Raw genomic sequence first — 19,724 nt, 5'->3', positions numbered from 1 at the left:
CATCATGAAATATGAGAGAATCATTTGGTTAAACTTTATTTTAAAAAAATAATCATGGTATATTCAAATACATATACGAGAATTTTTTGTTTAAAAATTTTTTTGATCAAGATTATTATGCCATTCTAGTCGACTTCTTTCTCATTTTAACAAGTAAAAATATTTTGTTTGAAGACATGTGTCGCGTCTTGATTGGTGGTTAGCGGGCCTAACGCATGGAAATCAACACTTTTTGCCGTTGACTGACTGATCTTTACTCCGCAGTCAACTTAACCAGTAATTGTTCTTTTCTTTTCACACAGTTCGCAGTTTCCATTTTCCGATCAACATTTTTTCTCGCCATTTGCAGGAGATGGGCAAGCTTGATTTGGAGATGGAGATGGAGATGGAGATGGAGATGGAGAGAGGAGACAAGAATGTGATTGATAACACGGAGAGTGACGATCAGGAAACGATGGAATCTGAAAGCACCAACATATTCGAGGATTATGACTTGTATCTGGCTGCCAAAAATGGCGACCTGAATGATTTCAGCAGCATCCTCGATCGTGTTTCAGCAGCTAAGAACGTATCCTCCGGTGAAATTTTGAGCAGGGTAAGCCTGATCGGGAACACGTTCTTTCATGTAGCAGCTGTTCATGGAAATTAATGACGGCATAGTGAACTACATAGCAACCAAAGATCCCTCCATCGTATTACAAAAGAATTTCATTAATGGAGACACCGCATTGCATCTTGCTGCAAAAGCTGGAGATGAATCAATGGTGAAAATCTTGCTGCTAATTCATCATGATTTGTTGGTTTATGTAGTACACCGAGTCTTCTGATCAAGAAGATGCAGATAAGAATAATTTACTGAGGGCAAAGTATGCAAGAGGGAACACAGCCCTCCATGAAGCGTTAATCCATGGTCGAGAATCGATTGTTTCTTATTTGATTAAAGAAGATCCCGAGCTATTATATTACCGCAATAAACAAAGGAAATATGGCTTGTACTTGGCCGCTGCAGCTGGTTTTGCCAGCTCTGTTTCTTCAATTCTTGAATATTCAACAGATGATGAACGTGTAAATGATCAGTTCAAGGAAAAGTATTCCCATTGAAGCAGCTATTGTGAACCAAAAACGAGGTATAAATTTCAAATTTTATTATCAACTTTTCGATCATGAACTCTAATGCTTTTTTGGCTAGAAATTAATCTAACATGCACATTATGAATAGTTATGAGTAGAAGCAAAACCATGCAGCTAGCCTATATGTTTTTTTTATTGTAAATGCTTAATGTATAGTTGCCTGAAAGTTACACAGATGTGTTAGAAGCCATATTAGATTGGAACCCGCGATTCATCAAACTACGAGATGATCGAGGGAGGACACCGCTTCATTACGCTGCTTCATTAGGTTATGTCGAGGTGGCCGGTTCTTTACTTGCTTAAAAAGAACTTATAAACATGAGCGATAAATTTGGAAACAAACCCCTTCATTTGGCCACCATGAACTGGCATCCCGAAATCGTGAGTGCCTTAACTTGGGACATGAGAGTGGACATTAAGTTGAAAAATGATGAGGGGATGACAGCTCTTGATGCTGCTGACCGTTTCATGTCGTCTAATCCCCCATTTTGCCAGGTATGTATGCACATTCTTTCTTTCTTTCTTTCTTAACCAAGTATGCATGCTTCTATGTTTCCTGATGTATAAAAAAGTTTAGAGCTATTAAGCTACATTGTAAAATTAAGGCTTTAAACTACATATGATAGATAAACTTTGCTGGTCTAAGCTGCATCATCGAGCTTGTTTAATGAACTCTTGACAAGCCAGCTGATAATCTTACATGTATCGTCTTTCAGCGAATGACATGGGCTGCCTTGAAAGCAGCAGGAACACCTCGAAGGCAAGGCAAAATCAGACCATTTTTGAGCTATTCAGCGGAAAAATACAAGGACAGAGTAAACACACTATTGCTTGTATCAACTCTTGTTGACACAATAACTTTTGCAGCCGGTTTCACCTTGCCGAGTGGATACAGTATCTCCGATACAAACGTAGGCGTGGCAGCAATGTTAAAGAAAAACGCCTTTCACGTGTTTATTTTCTGCGACACTATAGCCATGTATAGCTCCATATTTGTCGTTGTATCTCTCATTTGGGCTCAATTAGGTGATCTTAGGTTAGTGACTAATGCTATCACCATAGCACAACCTTTTTTGGTGATTGCTCTCACTATGATGTCCATGGCTTTCACGGCCGGAATATTCCTAGTGGTTCGCAATCTTCACTGGCTGAGCACTGTCGTCTTAGTTATAGGCTTCGCGTTCCTCACGGTTCTGTTGGTTCTCCTGGTTCCTTTATGCATGCCACTAACATCAAGTAATAGGATAGTACGCTACATTTCATACTATCCCTTCTACCTGTAGAAACTGATGGAATAATATTTCTCTGATATTTCCAAGAATGAATACAAGAATATTTATATACAACTAGAAGACCTAAGAGATAAAAGAAAAAATATAATTACAAAATATACAAAAGATAATATAGAATATATTCCAAGATATAGAATAAATTCCAATAGGCCCCCTCAAGATGGTGAGCTCATAGAGACACCAATCTTGGAACAAAGTAGACGCAGTCGTGTACTGGGAAGCGGCTTTGTTAGAGCATCAGCCAGCTGATCAGAAGAAGAGATGTGAGAACATCAAATTTGATTACTCTGAACAAGCTCTCGAACAAAGTGGTAATCCAAGGCAATATGTTTTATGCGGGAGTGAAAAACAAGATTAACACAGAGATACGTACCCCCAATGTTGTCACAGTATATAGAAACTGGGGATGACCCAACATCAACCCCAAGTTCTTGAAGAAGCGATCGAACCCATTGGATTTCGGCAGCTGTAGAGGCAATGACACGATATTCAGCCTCAGTGGAAGAGCGAGCAACAATTCCTTGCTTTTTGGAGCTCCAGGAGATAGGAGTAGAGCCCAAGAACACAATATATGCACCAGTGGAAGTGCGATCATCAAGATCACCAGCCCAATCCGCATCACAATAGGCATGCAAAACCAGAGATGAACTTTTCCGAAGAAGTAGACCATAGGAACGTGTACCATTTAAACAGCGTAGGAGACGTTTAACTGCACCCCAGTGAATGGAAAAAGGCGAGTGCATGAACTGTGATAACTTGTTGACAGCAAAGGCAATGTCGAGACGAGTAAAAGATAGATACTGCAGACTGCCCACTGTTTGACGATACAGTGTAGCATCAGCAGGGGGAGAATCGTCCAGCAGGTGCAGAGACGTCAACGTGGCAAGCGGAGTAGAAACTGGTTTGGAGTCAACCATGTTCGTGCGAGTGAGAATATCAAGTAGATATTTTTTCTACGATAGACAAAGGCCCCCTTCATAGGGAGCAACCTCCACACCTAAAAATAAGATAAGGAACCCAGATCCTTGACAGAGAAACGACTGCTGAGGCGATCAATGAAGTCTGGAGAGCACCAGAATTATTTCTTGTGAGAATGAGATCATCAACATAGACAAGAAGATACATAGTAATGCTGCCAGAGCGAAAAACAAATAGAGAGGTGTCAGCAAGAGAGCAAGTGAAGCCAACACTGAGTACAAACTGATGAAGCGCAGTGTACCAAGCGCGCGATGCCTGTTTGAGACCATAGATTGCCTTGTTCAATTTACAAACATAGGCGGGGAGCGAAGTATCAACAAAACCAGGCGGTTGCGCCATATAAACACAATCGGCCAGATCACCCTGCATGAATGCATTGTTAACATCCATTTGATGAATAGACCACCAATTGGAGATAGCCATAGATAGAAGAATGCAAACAGTAGTGGGTTTCGCCACAGGACTAAAAGTGTCCGAGTAATCAAGACCAGGATGCTGATGAAAACCCTTCGCAACAAGGCGAGCCTTGTAGCGATCAACAGAGCCATCCGATTTTCGTTTAATCCAAAACACCCATTTGCAACCGACCACATTTTGAGAGACGTCAGAGAGAACAAGATCCCATGTGTGATTGCGAATAAGAGCATCAAACTCGTCAGACATGGCGGCACGCCAACACGGGTCCTTGAGCGCAGAAGTATAAGTGGTGGGTTCAGATGAAGTGGAGTCAGGAATAACCGCGAGGGAAAAACGTGGGTTTGGTTTGAAGATGTTGTTTCTGGACCGGGTGACCATAGGATGAGTGGGGGATGTATGGGTAGGTGGCTCGGCCGTGGCGTTTGGTAGGGATGATGGCTCGGACGGGATAGGAGGAGGGGTCGGGATTGGGTTAGCAGGGGTGCAGATGGGGGGCGGAGGGCATGGTTCAGAGGGATAAGGTAATGAAGGATCAGCAACCAGGGAGTCCTCCATCGGCACATCAGACAGCACACTTAGAGACGAGCCAACACCAGAACCACCACTGGCAAAAGGAAATTCAGACTCGATAAAGACAACATGACGCGAGACGTATATTTTGCCAGAAGAGAGCTCGTAAGACAGATAAGAACTCTGAGTGAGAGAGTAACCAAGGAAGACACAAGGGGATGAGCGCAAGGTAAGTTTGTGGGGAGAATATGGACGAAGCCAGGGGTAGCAAAGACAACCAAAGATACGAAGTTTAGAGAGATTGGGAGGGGCACCAAGCAAGCGCTCGAAAGAGGACTTGTAAGACAGGTTGCGTTTGGGCATTTGATTTATGAGGTAAACCGCGGTGGCCAAGGCAAAGGGCCAAAACTTAGTGGGGACAGACGCATGATGGAGAAGTGCTAGACCAGTCTCAACAACATGACGATGACGGCGTTCAGAGAAGTCATTGTGTTCGGGAGTATGGGGAGGAGTAGTGAGATGAGAAATTCCATGCTGACTAAGGAAGTCTTTGAGATCGAGGAATTCACCACCATTATCAGTGTAAAGAGTGATGATGGGACGACCAAAACGTTTTTTAACTAGGGACTTGAAACACCGAAACACAGAGAGAACATCCGACTTACGTTTTAAAGGGTAAAACTAGATATATTTGTTGTAGTGATCAACAAAAATAACATAATATTTATAGCCATCACATGAGGTAATAGGAGATGTTCAGACATCAAAAAATAAAAGTTCAAGAGGAAATTGGGATGATAAAGAATAATCATGAAAAGGTAATTTATGACTTTTATTACACTTGCAAGAGTTACAATTAAACTGACGCAACGGAGAATTAAAGGATGACAACGATTTTGACATCACTAATTGGCGCAGGACTCGATCAGATGGATGACCTAAACGATGATGCCAGACAGGCAGAGACACGACAGAGGAAGTAAAAGCCAGTGGTGATGACGATGGACGCTCAGACCAGGAGTAGACACCGTCCTTAAGTGGACCTTGATGGAGAATTGCCCCGGTGCGACGTTCCTTCACCTGAAAATCAGATTAAGAGAAAACAACCAAGATGTCATTAGATTTACAAAGTTGTGAAACGGATAAAAAATTCTTCGTAATGGACGGCACACACAAGGCATGAGTAAAATGAAGAGAAGCAGGGTTAAAAGGCGGTGAGAGACAACCTGTGTGGGTGATGGGAAGACCAGTGCCATCACCAACAATAATACCATCAGAACCTACGTAAGAGTCATGAAGGGAAAAGTTTGCAAGATCAGAGGCCACATGATGAGTTGCACCGGAGTCAAGGATCCAGTCAGACGGAGAAGGTGAGGCAAGTGAGTAAGCAGCTGGTGGAGGTGATGGACCAGATGCAGAATACGACTGCCCAGAGGATGCTGCAGGTGCTGGCAGATAAGTAAAATCCGGGCAAAGTTTAGCAGAATGCCCCTGACGACCGCAAAGCTGACAGCGCCCAAGATAGGGGCGGGGAACACGCTGGCCATTCGCCGATTGGTAGGATGGCGGCGGCGGCCGTGAAGCCCAGCCTCCCGGTTGGCGGACTTGGTGGGGAGACGAGACGAAAGGTGGAGGCGGGATGGGCGACGAACGATGGTAGCTGCCACCCGATCGGGCAGACGTGTTGGCGGTGGCTGGAAGGGTGAGATGAGTGTCCCGATGAGCAGTAAGATGCGCTTCATGATTGAGGAGTTTATCATGCAGTTCCTCAAACGAGATTGCAGAATCACGAGCCTGAATAGCATGAGCAAGTTCTTTATAATCATCATCCAGACCATGAAGAACTTTGATCGTAAGATCCTCGATGTCAACTGGTGAGTTCATGAGAGCCAGTTCATCGGCTTTGGATTTTATGAACTACATGAATTCGGTTATGGACTGAGAACCCTTCACAGGATTGCGAAGTTGCGTCTTTAACTGAGTTATGCGGCCATGGGAGGGCTTGCCATAAGTGAGTGTGATGGTGTTCCAAGCGGCTGCAGAGGTGGTGGCTGTTGCAATAAACGGAATCAATGAGGGAGTCATTGATCCAATGATAATATTCAAAATTAGTTGATCCTGGCGGATCCAGGCGGTGTACTCAGGATTCAATGTAGTAGAGGTGGCAGTGGTGATGCTTTTTGGGTGGACAGGGATGGGAACCATCAGCAAATCCAAGCAGATCATGACCAGTAAGAAGGGTCGTGAACTGCAGTCGCCATGAGAGAAAGTTGGAAGAGGTGAGCTTCAAGGGCGCATGAGCAGCAGCATTGAAGGAGACCGGAGTAACAGGAGTAGCAGAGGAATTGGTGGTGGTTGCCATGGGAAACGGCGGCGGTCGGCGCGGCGGAGAAAGAGGGCGGCGGCGGCTGCGTGTAGTAGGGTTAGGAAAATTTTATTGGCGTATGCCAGAGAGCTCTGATACCATGTAAAAACTGATGGAATAATATTTCTCTGATATTTCCAAGAATGAATACAAGAATATTTATATACAACTAGAAGACCTAAGAGATAAAAGAAAAAATATAATTACAAAATATACAAAAGATAATATAGAATATATTCCAAGATATAGAATATATTCCAATACTGCCTCCTCATATTAGCGACCAGAAGAACTTATAAGTTTATAGACAAGAAGGATTACTAGATAAATATGCATTTTATATGGATTAATCCCCTGGCTTTCGAGCTCTTATGTTTACCAAAAAATAAAATAAACTGTAGAGAACTTTATGTAGCTAGCTCTTTATAGTTTGTTTCGGTTTTGAGAAAGTAATAGAATTTTGTTCGGGTATCAACTTCTTCAAATCATCCAACCATAAAATCCAGTGATTGTAACTGTGCAACATTATTGCTTTGGAGAAGCCATTCAGCGGCCCATTAATTAGCTCATGAAGGATTTTCGAAAGGAGATAGTACTGAATACTTTGATTTTAGTCCTTTGTGCATTGGTCATTAGGGGTGGGACGGGTCACATCGGGTTGATCCGTCCCGTAACTCTTCTATCCAATTCTCGTTTCGATAAGAATAAAAACCTATTTTTTTTCTCTTATCGGGATCAAAATATACGGGATCCCGTCGGATAAGAAGAAATATCCCGATAATTTTTTCATGCTCAACATTTTGTCCCAAAAAAATTGTTTTATTGTTTTTTTTAAATAATATTTAGAAATTTATATGTATAAAGGAAAAAATTCAGTTATAAACATATAATATTAAAATATTAGAGATCATTCTTCAAGATTTGTTTTTCAGAAAACTAAAAAAAAAAATCTATTTTACAATAATTTTTTTAAAAATATTTGCAAACTTAGATTTCTAAATAAGAACAAAATCTTCAATTAGAGACATATAAGTGTATAACAAGATCATTATATATGTTCATGATTGAATTTGATGATCATAAAATTCTAAGTATTGTATGCAATGACTAAGATCAGAAATGTTTTTTCTTGAAATGTGTAGTTAATTCACAACCTCATTCACATCAAAAGTTATAATTAGCATATGAAAATCCTATATTTTCACATTTTTGTCGAATAAGAACTTCAACTATGCACTTGATTATTATTATTGATAAAATCTTCGAGATACAAGTTACATTTAAATTAGGAGTTAACAAATAAATTTTGGTGAATAGATTAAGGGCAAATTGCATATATTTTTGCATATTTTTTATAATTAAATAATTATAAAAATGAATTAATCACATTATTAATAATTTTTTTTTAAAAATAAAATATTATTTCGTAATTTTAATATTCGATCATTTCAATAATTACATAATTGACACAAGTCCACAATTAATTTCTGTATGGGTTGAAGCCCAATAAACATGTAGCACAATATATTAATAAAATTATAAAAAAAATATTATTTCGAGTCGGGTCAAGTCGGAATCTCATCGGAAAGAGAATTTATTCCGACCCCTCTCCCGATATTAATCCGGATGGAAAAATCCAGACAATTCGGGATGTGAAAACGTTGGATCGGGATTTTTTCGAGACGAGAATGAAATGGGATTCGGCGAGATTTTCATAAATTTTTCCAGCCCTAGTGGTCATCTTGTAAGGTTGGACATATCTGGTTGACAATGAATTTTATTTCATCTTAAAAAAAACCAGTGATTAATGTATGATAAAATTATCTAATGTAGTTCGAATATTAATTTCTTGTTGTTTTTCTTCTTGACGTACCAAATTATAGATACGTTGAATTGAAGGAAATGGCTCCATCAAGAGAATTTGACTGCGGATAGCCGAAAAAAGATCATGTATCCCTTGAAGAAACTCCATGGCACGATCTTGACTTTGTTGATCAATAATGCTTTTAGCATTGCCGCAAATACATGGAGTGATAGTGGTAATGGAACTGAGTTCGTCCCACAAAGACTTGAGTTGTGTGAAATATAGAGAAACAGATATACCATCTTGGTTGAGAGCAGATATTGATTGCTTCAACTGATAGATCTTAGGAGCATTTGATTGAGAGAAACGATCCTTTAGATCTGTCTAGATTTGTGCTGCAGTTTCAGCATATAAAATACTTGGACGGATTTTTGGTGAAACACAATTAAAGATCCAACTTCCAAGTAGAACATTGCAACGCTCCCAGTTGGAAATATCATCCTTTTCCTTTGGCATTGTGAGAGACTCATCGACAAAGCCAAATTTATTTTTGGCACGGAGTGCCATCGTCACTGCACGACCTCCATGAGCCATAATTGTCACCTGCCAATAAAGGGGTAACAAGGATGGCGGAAGGCTATCAGAGTGATGAATGACATAGAGGTCAGTTTTGATTGGAGGTGTGGAGCTCATGTTTGCATCAACCATGTGAAGGAATGAGAGAAAGAAATGATACGTGATATTTCAACCTGATACTGATACCATGTGAAAATAGAGATCCCAAGAAGTTGATTGTTTATTTCTTTCTGATGTTCAATATATAGATACAGTCCAAGAAAAAGAGAATACATCAAAATAAGAACAGAAAATTTGTTACAGCAAATAAATCTAATCTAGTTGATAAGATCTAAATTAAAATAAATATGAATATTAACAAACAAATCATATTGATTTGATATCGTCCAACAATATATTTATTATTTTAAGAAAATTTACCATCGAAAATATGTTTTTTCAAGTTACAAAAATCTATAATGGTTTTGTCTATTTCTATTACTTGTAAAAATACTCATTCGTTTGTAGAACAATCTCATAAAGTTATAAATTGTTATAATTTCTAGCTTTTAACTCGAGAAAATTAGTTAAATTACTTAAACTATGTTTATATATTCAATCATGTACCGTTAAATTTTAATAATAAACTAAAGCTTTGAAAAATATTAATTGATTTTCTTTTTATAAAGAAATATAGATCAAATAAATATTCACAAACTAGTTATAAAGACTATATCTCTTTCAAAAAAGAAAAGATAATGCTCGAATAATTTTTGTGAAATATAATTCCAGTCTTGGTAATACACGATTTTTCTTTTTTGATTTAATCCGTCGATTTAAAATAATTAATCCTAATTAATGCCAGATAAAGTTATTTAACATCAAGTTCTTACATAAATTATGTTTTTTGTAGAAAAAAAATGTTTTCACTTTGTCTACAAAAAAAAATAAAAAAATTAGTGTTTTCATCTACAAGTGAATAAAACCATAAATTTAGGAATTTAAATCTTCTCAAATTAAGATTTTTGTTGAGAAAATTTTTTCAATTCATCTACAAGCAAATAAAAATCAAAGAATTTTGAAATTCAATCTTCTTAAAACTGGATCATTATCTCAAATTAAGATAAAATTTTTGTTGAAAAATATATGATTCATTCATCTACTAGAAAATAAAAACAAAAGAATTTTTGAGTTTCAACATTTTTTGCAACTGGATTCTTGTCTATAATACACGTAGTTTGACAATTTTGACTATATTATAATAATTGGTTTTACAAAAACATTCTCGCCAAATTTCTCATGTGTATAAACAAAGAACAAAGTTGTTCATCTACAAGTAAATAAAACTTAGAATTTTAGAATTTGAGAAGAATTTTGAAGTTCAATCTTTTTGAAAACTGGATTCTTATATCAAATTAAGATAAGTTTTTTTTGTTGAAAAATATGATTGATTCATCTCTAGAAAATAAAACAAAAGAATTTTGGAGTTTCAACTTTTTTGACAACTGGATTCTTGTCTAGAATTCACGTAGTTTGACTACATTATAATCATTGGTTTTAAAAAAACATTATCACCAAATTTCTCATTTGTGTATAAACAAAGGACAAAGTTGTTCATCTACAAATAAATAAAACTATGAATTTTTTTAATTTTAATTTTCTCAAATTAAGTTTTGTGGAGTTTTTTTTGTTCATTTACAAGTAAATAAAACCATGAATTTTGGAATTTCAATTTTCTCAAATTAAGATTTGTTGAAAAAACATGTTCAATCCATCTACAACAAATCAAAACCAAAAAATTTTGGAGTTTCAATCTTCTTGACGACTGAATTCTTATCTCAAATTAGATAAGATTTTTTGTCGAAAAATCTGATCCATTCATTTACAAGAATATAAAAAACAAAGAATTTTGAAGTTTCAGATTTCTTGTCAACTGGATTCTTATCTAGAATACAAGTAGTTTAACAATTTTGACCATATTATAATTGATTTTACAAAAACATCGTCACCAAATTTATCATGTGTGTTTAAAAGAAAAACAAAGTCGATGATGCACAATGTAAAACTTCGATATTCGTTGAATCTCCGTCATTTTTTATAGCAATCAAAATATTAATGAATGCATTCTCATAATTAAATAGTATAATAAGGACAATAATATATTTACATATCTCGAATGATGGATTTCAAATACATTCATGGATTTCGATTATAATTTTATTGTTTATAATGCAACAATAATATTTCATCAAGATCTTACTTATTTATATATTAGCATTTAAAAATATTCTAAAAAAAATCGCTTAAGCTTTAATACGTTGAAACTCGATTAAGCAATCACTTTTTAGAACAGAAGACTTCATTTTTTTTCTTGAATGAAAAGAGTTTTATAAATATGTATATTTGTAGCTTAGAACTTGAAATATCTATTAGATCTTATAATCAGGGCCGTCTCCAGAAAATTGAATGTCTTAGGCGAATTTCAGGAGAATGACCTATATATATATATATATATTATTATTAAATATCGATACGATTACTTAATCTAATAATCAAAATTCAAAATTCTTGCATCCCAAAAGAACATACAAGATTTTGAAAGAATAAAAAACTAAAATTAGAAAAGAAAAAAAAACAATGAACTCCTTAATTTCGTGAATCATAGATGAATCAGTACATATACAAGTAGAATAGGAACAATCAAACTAAGGAAGCATAAATAATTTATTTTTGTCACAAAAAATATAAAAAAAAATATAAATTACTTTAAATACTAAAAAATTCAAGAAATAATTATAATCGAATGAAGTAAAAATCAGTTCAAAATTCGGATAAAACAAATCATAAGATTCTAGACTCTCAGAGACCAAAAACCAAATCAATTATTAATTAAGAAATCAACATCAACCATAATACACATCATATTCAATAAAAAAAAAAAGATAGAACCTAACTCACCTAAGTAGAGCAATTTAACAAAAAATAGAGTTTTTTTTAATGATGAAAGAGATTTTTAAGAAAAGTACAAACAATTGACCATTGTTTCAAATTTTAAACAAAATAATTAAGAGACTCTCCACAGTTTTAATAGAAAAAGACAACAATAATAATAAAAAGACAAAAACTCATATGAGACGGTTTCAAGGGTTATTTTTATGAGACGGGTCTCTTGTATGGGTTATCCATTAAAAAGTATTATAATTTATGCCAAAAGTATTACTTATTATTATAAATATGGGTAGGATTGACCCGTCTCACGAACGAGACCGTCTCACAGGAGTGTTACTCTAATAAAAATATTTTAAAAAATTGAGGCCTCGCCAAGAGAGGCCCTAGGCGGCTGCCTAGGTGGTCTCCCCTTGGAGCCGCCTATGGATCTTATATTTATGGTTATTCTGTCATTTTATTTAATATTTACCTTAAAATATTAAATTATAGTAAAAATTGATAACGTTTTTCACGCTTAAACTCATACTAAGCTCGCTTAAGTTTGAAAGCTTGAAGTTTGACCTCTACGTTTCGACGTGATTCACGCTTTGTAGAACCTTGTGTCTGTGTATTAGCAATATAAGTAAAATAGATTTCAAAATGACATTGCCTTGAAATTCATCCTAATTCCTACATCAAATACTTTGTACAAATTACTTCTCTAAACAATAAAAATACATTTGAATACATTTAAAATTCATTAATCGAAATATAACTAAAATAAATTTAATTCATTTTCATTCATTAACGAGTTTTTTTTTATATAGAGTTTTACGGGGAAATGTTTTTTTGTTAGTCATGTAATTAACCTATATGTTGTTTCCATTTTTTTATATATCTTTTTTTTTAAAAAAAAAATTTGTTCTTTTGTAAATGATGGACTCCAGACAAAAAAAAAAAAAGAAAAAAAAATTGAAAAAAATAAAATATAAATTCATGATTAAAAATAAAAAAAATATTTATCGTACCAAGAGTGAATTTATTTATTTATTTTTTGTAATTTTTTCTAATTTAGGTTCTGTACCAAAATCCCGTAATTATTTTTGAAACTAAAACCTCATAATTTTAATCGCATGATTCTCGGAATGTTTTGCTTATAATGTTTCTAAGTTTAAGTTCTCAGTTTTGGGAAAAATATTAACAAATATTTAAGTAATTTCAAATATTTTATTCTACTCCCAAAACAATTTATTATTCAATTGAAAAAGAAAAAATATTATCGTTTCATTTCATTCTTAAAATATCAACTTATAATTAAAATTTAAAACTAATTTTCAGGGTTAGTTTAAAAATAAAAAGGTAAATATGTTGCTGCCCAGGATCGAACTGGGGACCTTTAGTGTGTAAGACTAACGTGATAACCACTACACCACAGCAACTCTTGTTCAATTAATCGCAATTGTTAATATATAATCCTATATTATAAGAAGCTGTCCCATATCGGACAAGACTTGCAAAGACGACGATTTTCGGAAATTTCCGAGCAATTATTGACCTTTGTTTCTTGCACCCATCAAATCCGCTACCATCAACCGATCAATTATCTTCAAAAAAATTCTAAGAAAGTAAAAAAAAAAAAAAAAAGAAAGAAAGAAATGGGGCGTATGGCACGCAGCTGCACTCAGTCGGTGCTGAAAGCGGTGAATTACGCCATGGGAATGTTTGGTGTGGCCATGATTTTGTACGCTGTATGGATGCTCAGAGTTTGGCTGCGCGACCGCGATTCCCATCATACGCAAACACCTTGGTGAGTAATTCCATCTACATTTATATATAATCTTAATTTGTTTTCATTTTGTATTTGTATTTGGTGCAAGCTGGAGATTTGGAATATTGTGTTGCAGGTTCACATACACTGTGCTTGGCTTCGGGGTTCTCATGTGCCTCATTACGTGCTGGGGCCACGTTGCTGCTGAGACTGCTAGTGGTTGTTGCCTTTACATTGTATCCTCCATTAATTAATGTTATTTTAATGCCCCTTTTCTTGCATGGACAGCCACCTAAGCTAGCTCTCATATATATATATATTCACACGCTGTCACAAACTGTGGGTTAACGACATTCTAAGCTAATGGTAATATCAAAATCATGCCTCTAATAGTTTGTATTTTTAAACATAGACGTAATTAATGATATATCGTTGACGTGCCAAATCACAAGACATTAGATCTATCATTGGAATAATACTCATATGCTAGGTTGAACTCTACCCTGATGCTTTTGTGGGTTAATTTCATGCATGAGATGAGATTGAACACACCGAGCGTAAAATTAATGACTCTGGGAAATGCAGTCTTTTGGCCTTAACTGGATCGGAGTAGTACATGGTTTTGGTGTTTCTGGTTTGTGTTTTTGAAGCTGCAGTTACTGCCGACGTGTTATTGAACGACCACTGGGAGGAGGTATATATATATATATATATATGCATGAGTACTGCTCGTTGAAACAAAACAATATTTGTTAAAAAATGTTAGTTTAACTGATTCTCAGGATTTTCCAGAGGACCCAACGGAGAACTTGGATAAGTTAAAGGATTTTATCAAGAATAACTTCGACATATGCAAATGGATTGGCTTTACGGTGGTGGCCTTACAGGTTTTCCACATATCCCTCTTTCCCCTTGATCCCCTCTCCTCTCTATCTTCTACCTCTACACTTAATTACATTCTTGTATGCATACAACAAAATTCGACAAACGAATACTAACTCTAAGAGATGGGCCGTCATGACTCTATATATATTTATGTTTAGGCCTCTCTTAAAGAGTTTTAATTGTACGTTCCACCTGAAGAATGGATGCAGACACTATATTTTGGCATTCACACACAAATCACTAGCAAAAAATAGGACTGCTGCTTATGACATGTTTAATTAACTAACTGCAACACAAATTTGGACATGAACTTCTGATATCTATATGAACGAGAGCAAGGCATGAATTTCTGGTGTTTTACTATGGTCATGTCAATATTATAAATAAAATTATAATAGATCGTCTTATTTTCCAGATTACATTCATTTTGTTTTACATTATTTCTTTAATTATGACCTTTTGTTACGGTATAATTGGTAATGAATTAATGGTGTTGAATGAATGCAGGGCATGAGTATATTATTGGGTATTATCCTAAAAGCTTTAGGACCACATGCTTTGATGTACTATGAAAGTGATGATGATTATCTACCAGAGAGAGTACCTCTGCTCAAGAGTTATGTTCCACACCAATCTTATAATGTGGTTAGTGAGCAGTTTGGGCCAACAAACCGATTCTCAGAATTTGAGAATCAACCGTTATAAGGTCGATCGGTCGATGTACATCGTTTTTTTTTTTATCGTCGATATATATATAGATCAACTTTACACATATATATATAACTTCTGGATCAGGATCATGCTCTTTATTTGACTCGGACAAATTTTGCTGGTCTTTGATGCAATTCGCATTTCGTTTTATTTTGTACTCGGGACATCGAAATAGCCTACGTGGAGTTAATCGCGGGTTTTTCTCATATCCAGGGAAGCAGAAACATGGTGACACTGCAGATGAACGAGCTAGTACTCCGTGTTTACGATTAATTGTCAAGTGAAATATTGAGAGCGTCAATTTCTCATAGGATCATGATGCATTTATTACAAGGATATGTTATTGTTTACAAATGTTTGAGCTTATTATTGTAGATGAATTAATTATTTGGTGTAATGGACTAAGAGCATGCACAATGGGCGAGGAAGTCCACACGAGGAAGTGGGCTTCCTCGCCCAGCTTCAAAGGGCGAGAACCTATGTTATTCGCGTGCGAGGATGTAGTGGGTCCCGCGCGAGAAAGTCCATTGCTTTTTTTTTAAAAAAATAAAAAATAAAGATCTAATGGCCAGAAAATCTGGCCGTTAAGATCGAACGACCATAATTAATCTGGCCGTTTTAAATTATTAAAAATATTTTTAAAATAAAATTAATAATAATATAATTAAATTAAATATAAAAGAGTGGATGAGATCATTTGATCGTTGTAGATCAATGGTCAATATTATTTTAAAATTCAATATTTTTTAAAAAATAGATAAATCATTTTTAAAAAATTGGATAAAATGTCCGACGAACCATTCAAATATTTTTCTGTAATATTTAAAATTTAATTATATGTAATTTTATTTCTTTTAATTGTGCAAATTTAGTTTGTGTTTTGATAAAAATATATTTAATAAAATAAAAAATTAATATTTCAACATCCTTTCTACAACATCATGTCACCATCGCAAAACCTAACAACAATGAAGTTCTCATCAGTGACATCATCATGCAATAAAGTTACCAACTTCATCTCACCAACATCATCTCACCATTGAACATGCATTGAGAAAGAGAAGATGTTAAACATCGGGAGATGATAGAATTAAAGGAGTTGAACAAATTAAATGCTAATTAGTATACTATACGTGTACTTTTTGTGCATGTGCAATGAATTGAATGTGTTGGGAATTTTATATAATGAGCCAAAATTTGCTCATTTGAATGATAAATTACAAGGTTTTAAAAAACGCGAAACGCGGCGAAACTTCGAGATCAATTTTCAAGTTTCACAAGTTTAAATGTATTTAATATAAATTAAAACATGAAAAAACGTTTCAAGTTTTTATTAAAATTTTAATTATTTATTACCAATATATAGGCTAAATAACACACATATATAATAAATTTAATAGTCACACACAATTTCTCAAATTTTTAAAAGCAAAAAATATCAAAACTATAATTTTTAGCAATGTCATAGCTAGACCGCATCAAAAATTTTAAACATTACCCAAAACACAAGAATTTTGAATAAAAAAGTTTTGAAAACTATATGACCGGATTTATTTATTTGATTTTGAAAAAAATGTTTTATTTTGAGATTTTTAAATTGATATAGTTTATTTTTTAAAAAAAAAATTAATTTTTTTTTACAAAAATCACGTTTAATCTCGATTAAACACGTTTAATCACGTTTAATATAATCAACTTAGAGTTGACCGTTTTTTTTTCGCTTTTACCTGAATCTTAGCGTTTTCATCACGTTTTACGTTTAATCTCGTTTAATCTCTTTTTTTATAAAAATGGTAAAATGATACTTCCTCGGTCTCGGAAATTCCATGCTACCGATATATATGAACACTATCTCAATAGTGCATTTTAAGAGTAAAAATTTATCAATACAAGTGAGGTCCACCCTACATGTATTGATAAACTTCTACTCTTAGACGTACTTTGGGGTAGGGTTTCGTACATGTATCATCTCACATTTCGTCTAGGGACGGAACTTATGTGGGGGGCTAGGCTGGGCTTCAGCCCAGTCTAGCCCAGCCCATATAGTTAGTATATATATATTTATTGAGTATTATATATATTTATTATTTGTAGTTAATTGGATTTTTTAATTTATTGATATATATGAGTTTTATTTCAAGTTATTCAGGCTTCTAAATTTTGTGTATATATAGACCATTTCATGGAACATTCAATATATTGAACATTATATGCTATTGAGTAGAAAATAACATCGTAAATATAAAGTATATTTATAATTATGTACATTATCAAATTCAAAATTTATACTTTATAAAATATAAAACAATTATTCAAGTTATTTTAAAGAGAAAAAATATTTTATTCATTAACACAACAAATTTTCATGAAATTTTTTATAAAATAGAATTTAATTATTAAATTACATTCACTATTGAATATAGAAAATATTTATAAGGATATTGATATATTAAAATTTTGTGTCATTACTAGCATGATTGATGTTCAAATTTTTTTTAAAATCATAAACAAGTTGAAAGATATATGAATAATAAAATATTAACATATATCTAATATGTATATTGACCCTATGATTTTAATTCATATTTTTTTCATATAAAATTAGCCCTCCCTACGGAAAAATCCTGGTTCCGTCCCTGATTTCGTCCCTCATATATTTTTATTTTGTGTATTTTACGTACACATATTAAGGAAATTATTGGAAAAGTACATTTCAGAAAGAACTTTTCAATTTTATCTTTATTTAAAAAATATTATAATAGGATACAAAAAATTAAATGAAAACTTTGGTGAAAATAGTACTTAATATATTTAATGATACGGTAGATTGGCAAAAGAATAAATAAATAATACTAAATATGAAAAGTGAGCTATATACTTCTTAAATAAAACTAAAAATATTCTCTATCTGTCTCATTCTTTTAGGCTATATTTATTTTTCATTAATTGTTATAAGCGTATAGTCTAGTTTTCATATTTAATGTTAGCTCTCATATTCTTTTAACAATTTATCACTATATTTAAATTAATATCAATAATTACTTGTACAATTATTTTATTATATTAAAATATTCATTAAATAAAAATAAAATGAAAAAAATTCTTTCTAAAATTAACTTTACCAAACACTTTTAATCTATGTGAGAACACACAATTAATTGTTCAATGAGACGGAGATAATATATATATACTTAGAACCGAAGAGAACACGACATTTAGAACGAAGAGATCGATGGGGAGTATGATATATGCAATTAATGCCTAATTAACCCTGCTTTATTCAACGTGATTAAGATTTAATAGTTGGCAAGCACATGAATCCACTAACATTTTTTTTTGGAGAAAGAATCCACTAACATTTACGGATACCAATAATTCAACTAATTAAACACTGTTTTTTTATTGGACCTAATTGTTGAAAATATTATATTATTATTATTATTATTTAAAGTTGAATGATGAATGTTGAATATTGAGTTGTAAAATGTGAAAAATTAGTGTGTGATGATGTTGATTTTGATGTATTAATATTTGGACTAATCTCCAAATGAGATCTATAAATAGGAAAATTTCAAACCTATCCCATTGGTTTTATCCCATGGGGTAGGTGTAAATATGTGATTGGTCCAAATGATGTGGACTCCACAAGATTGGTGTGGGGCCCACATCATTTGGACCAATCAGGAAGTTTCACCTATCTCATGGGGTAAAACTCATGGGGTAGGTCGAACTTACCCTATAAATAGATCTCTCAATTTGTATAAAATCACAATTGAATTGAGAGAGAAAAATTTGTGAAGTGTAGAGTTTGATATATTTGAGTTTTGAAGTTTTTACTTTTTACCATAAATTCTTACTTTTTCACAACACGTTATCAGCACGATCGCTCGAAGGTTCCGTACAATTTCCAAAGCTTTCAAACACAAGAAAAAGACAAAAATATTCAACAAGTAAGATTTTTTATTTTACTGTTTATATATTTTATTGTGTATATATTAATATATAATTTCATGTTATTATATAAAAGGTTGTCTATGACACCGACCTTATAATAACGTGATGTGATATATATATTTTTATTGTGTATATATTAATATATAATTTCATGTTATTATATATATAAAAGGATGTCTATGACACCGACCTTATAATAATGTGATATGATACATATTTATTATGTATATATACTAACTATATTAATATATAATTTCATGTTATTATATAAAAGGATGTCTATTGCGCCGACCTTATAATAACAAGATATGATATATATTTATTATGTATATATACTAACTATATTAATATATAATTTTATGTTATTATATAAAAGGATGTCTATGACACCGACTTTATAATAACGTGATATGATATATATTATTG

The 19,724-nt window shown here is 33.6% G+C and overlaps 1 protein-coding gene, 1 non-coding gene and 1 pseudogene across 2 annotated transcripts; 2 read left to right on the top strand and 1 right to left on the bottom strand.

Moving 5' to 3' along the window:
• The first annotated feature begins 352 nt into the window (after positions 1-352).
• On the top strand, positions 353-2,414 carry LOC140889995 (protein ACCELERATED CELL DEATH 6-like; annotated as a pseudogene).
• A 10,932-nt stretch (positions 2,415-13,346) lies between these two features.
• Positions 13,347-13,419, bottom strand: TRNAV-UAC (transfer RNA valine (anticodon UAC)). Its single transcript has one exon. It is a non-coding gene; the product is annotated as a tRNA-Val (tRNA).
• A 137-nt stretch (positions 13,420-13,556) lies between these two features.
• LOC140892403 (tetraspanin-19-like) lies at positions 13,557-15,716 on the top strand. The gene is made up of 6 exons (XM_073301277.1): positions 13,557-13,787; positions 13,885-13,984; positions 14,362-14,442; positions 14,531-14,635; positions 15,141-15,339; positions 15,558-15,716. Exons 1-5 carry the CDS (start codon positions 13,636-13,638, stop codon positions 15,336-15,338), a joined length of 636 nt encoding a protein of 211 aa, XP_073157378.1. The 5' UTR covers positions 13,557-13,635; the 3' UTR covers position 15,339; positions 15,558-15,716.
• The last annotated feature ends 4,008 nt before the right edge of the window (positions 15,717-19,724 follow it).

Source organism: Henckelia pumila, chromosome 3, assembly GCF_033568475.1.
Source record: "Henckelia pumila isolate YLH828 chromosome 3, ASM3356847v2, whole genome shotgun sequence".
NCBI lineage: Eukaryota > Viridiplantae > Streptophyta > Magnoliopsida > Lamiales > Gesneriaceae > Henckelia > Henckelia pumila.
This window is presented reverse-complemented; position numbering and strand designations above follow the sequence as displayed.

Bases quoted from the DNA above. Each gene is read 5' to 3' on its own strand.
- LOC140892403 (XM_073301277.1), top strand. From the start codon at position 13,636: ATGGGGCGTATGGCACGCAGCTGCACTCAGTCGGTGCTGAAAGCGGTG. The intron at 13,788-13,884 runs GTGAGTAATTCC...ATTGTGTTGCAG, and splicing joins CATCATACGCAAACACCTTG to GTTCACATACACTGTGCTTG. The intron at 13,985-14,361 runs GTATCCTCCATT...GGATCGGAGTAG, and splicing joins GTGGTTGTTGCCTTTACATT to TACATGGTTTTGGTGTTTCT.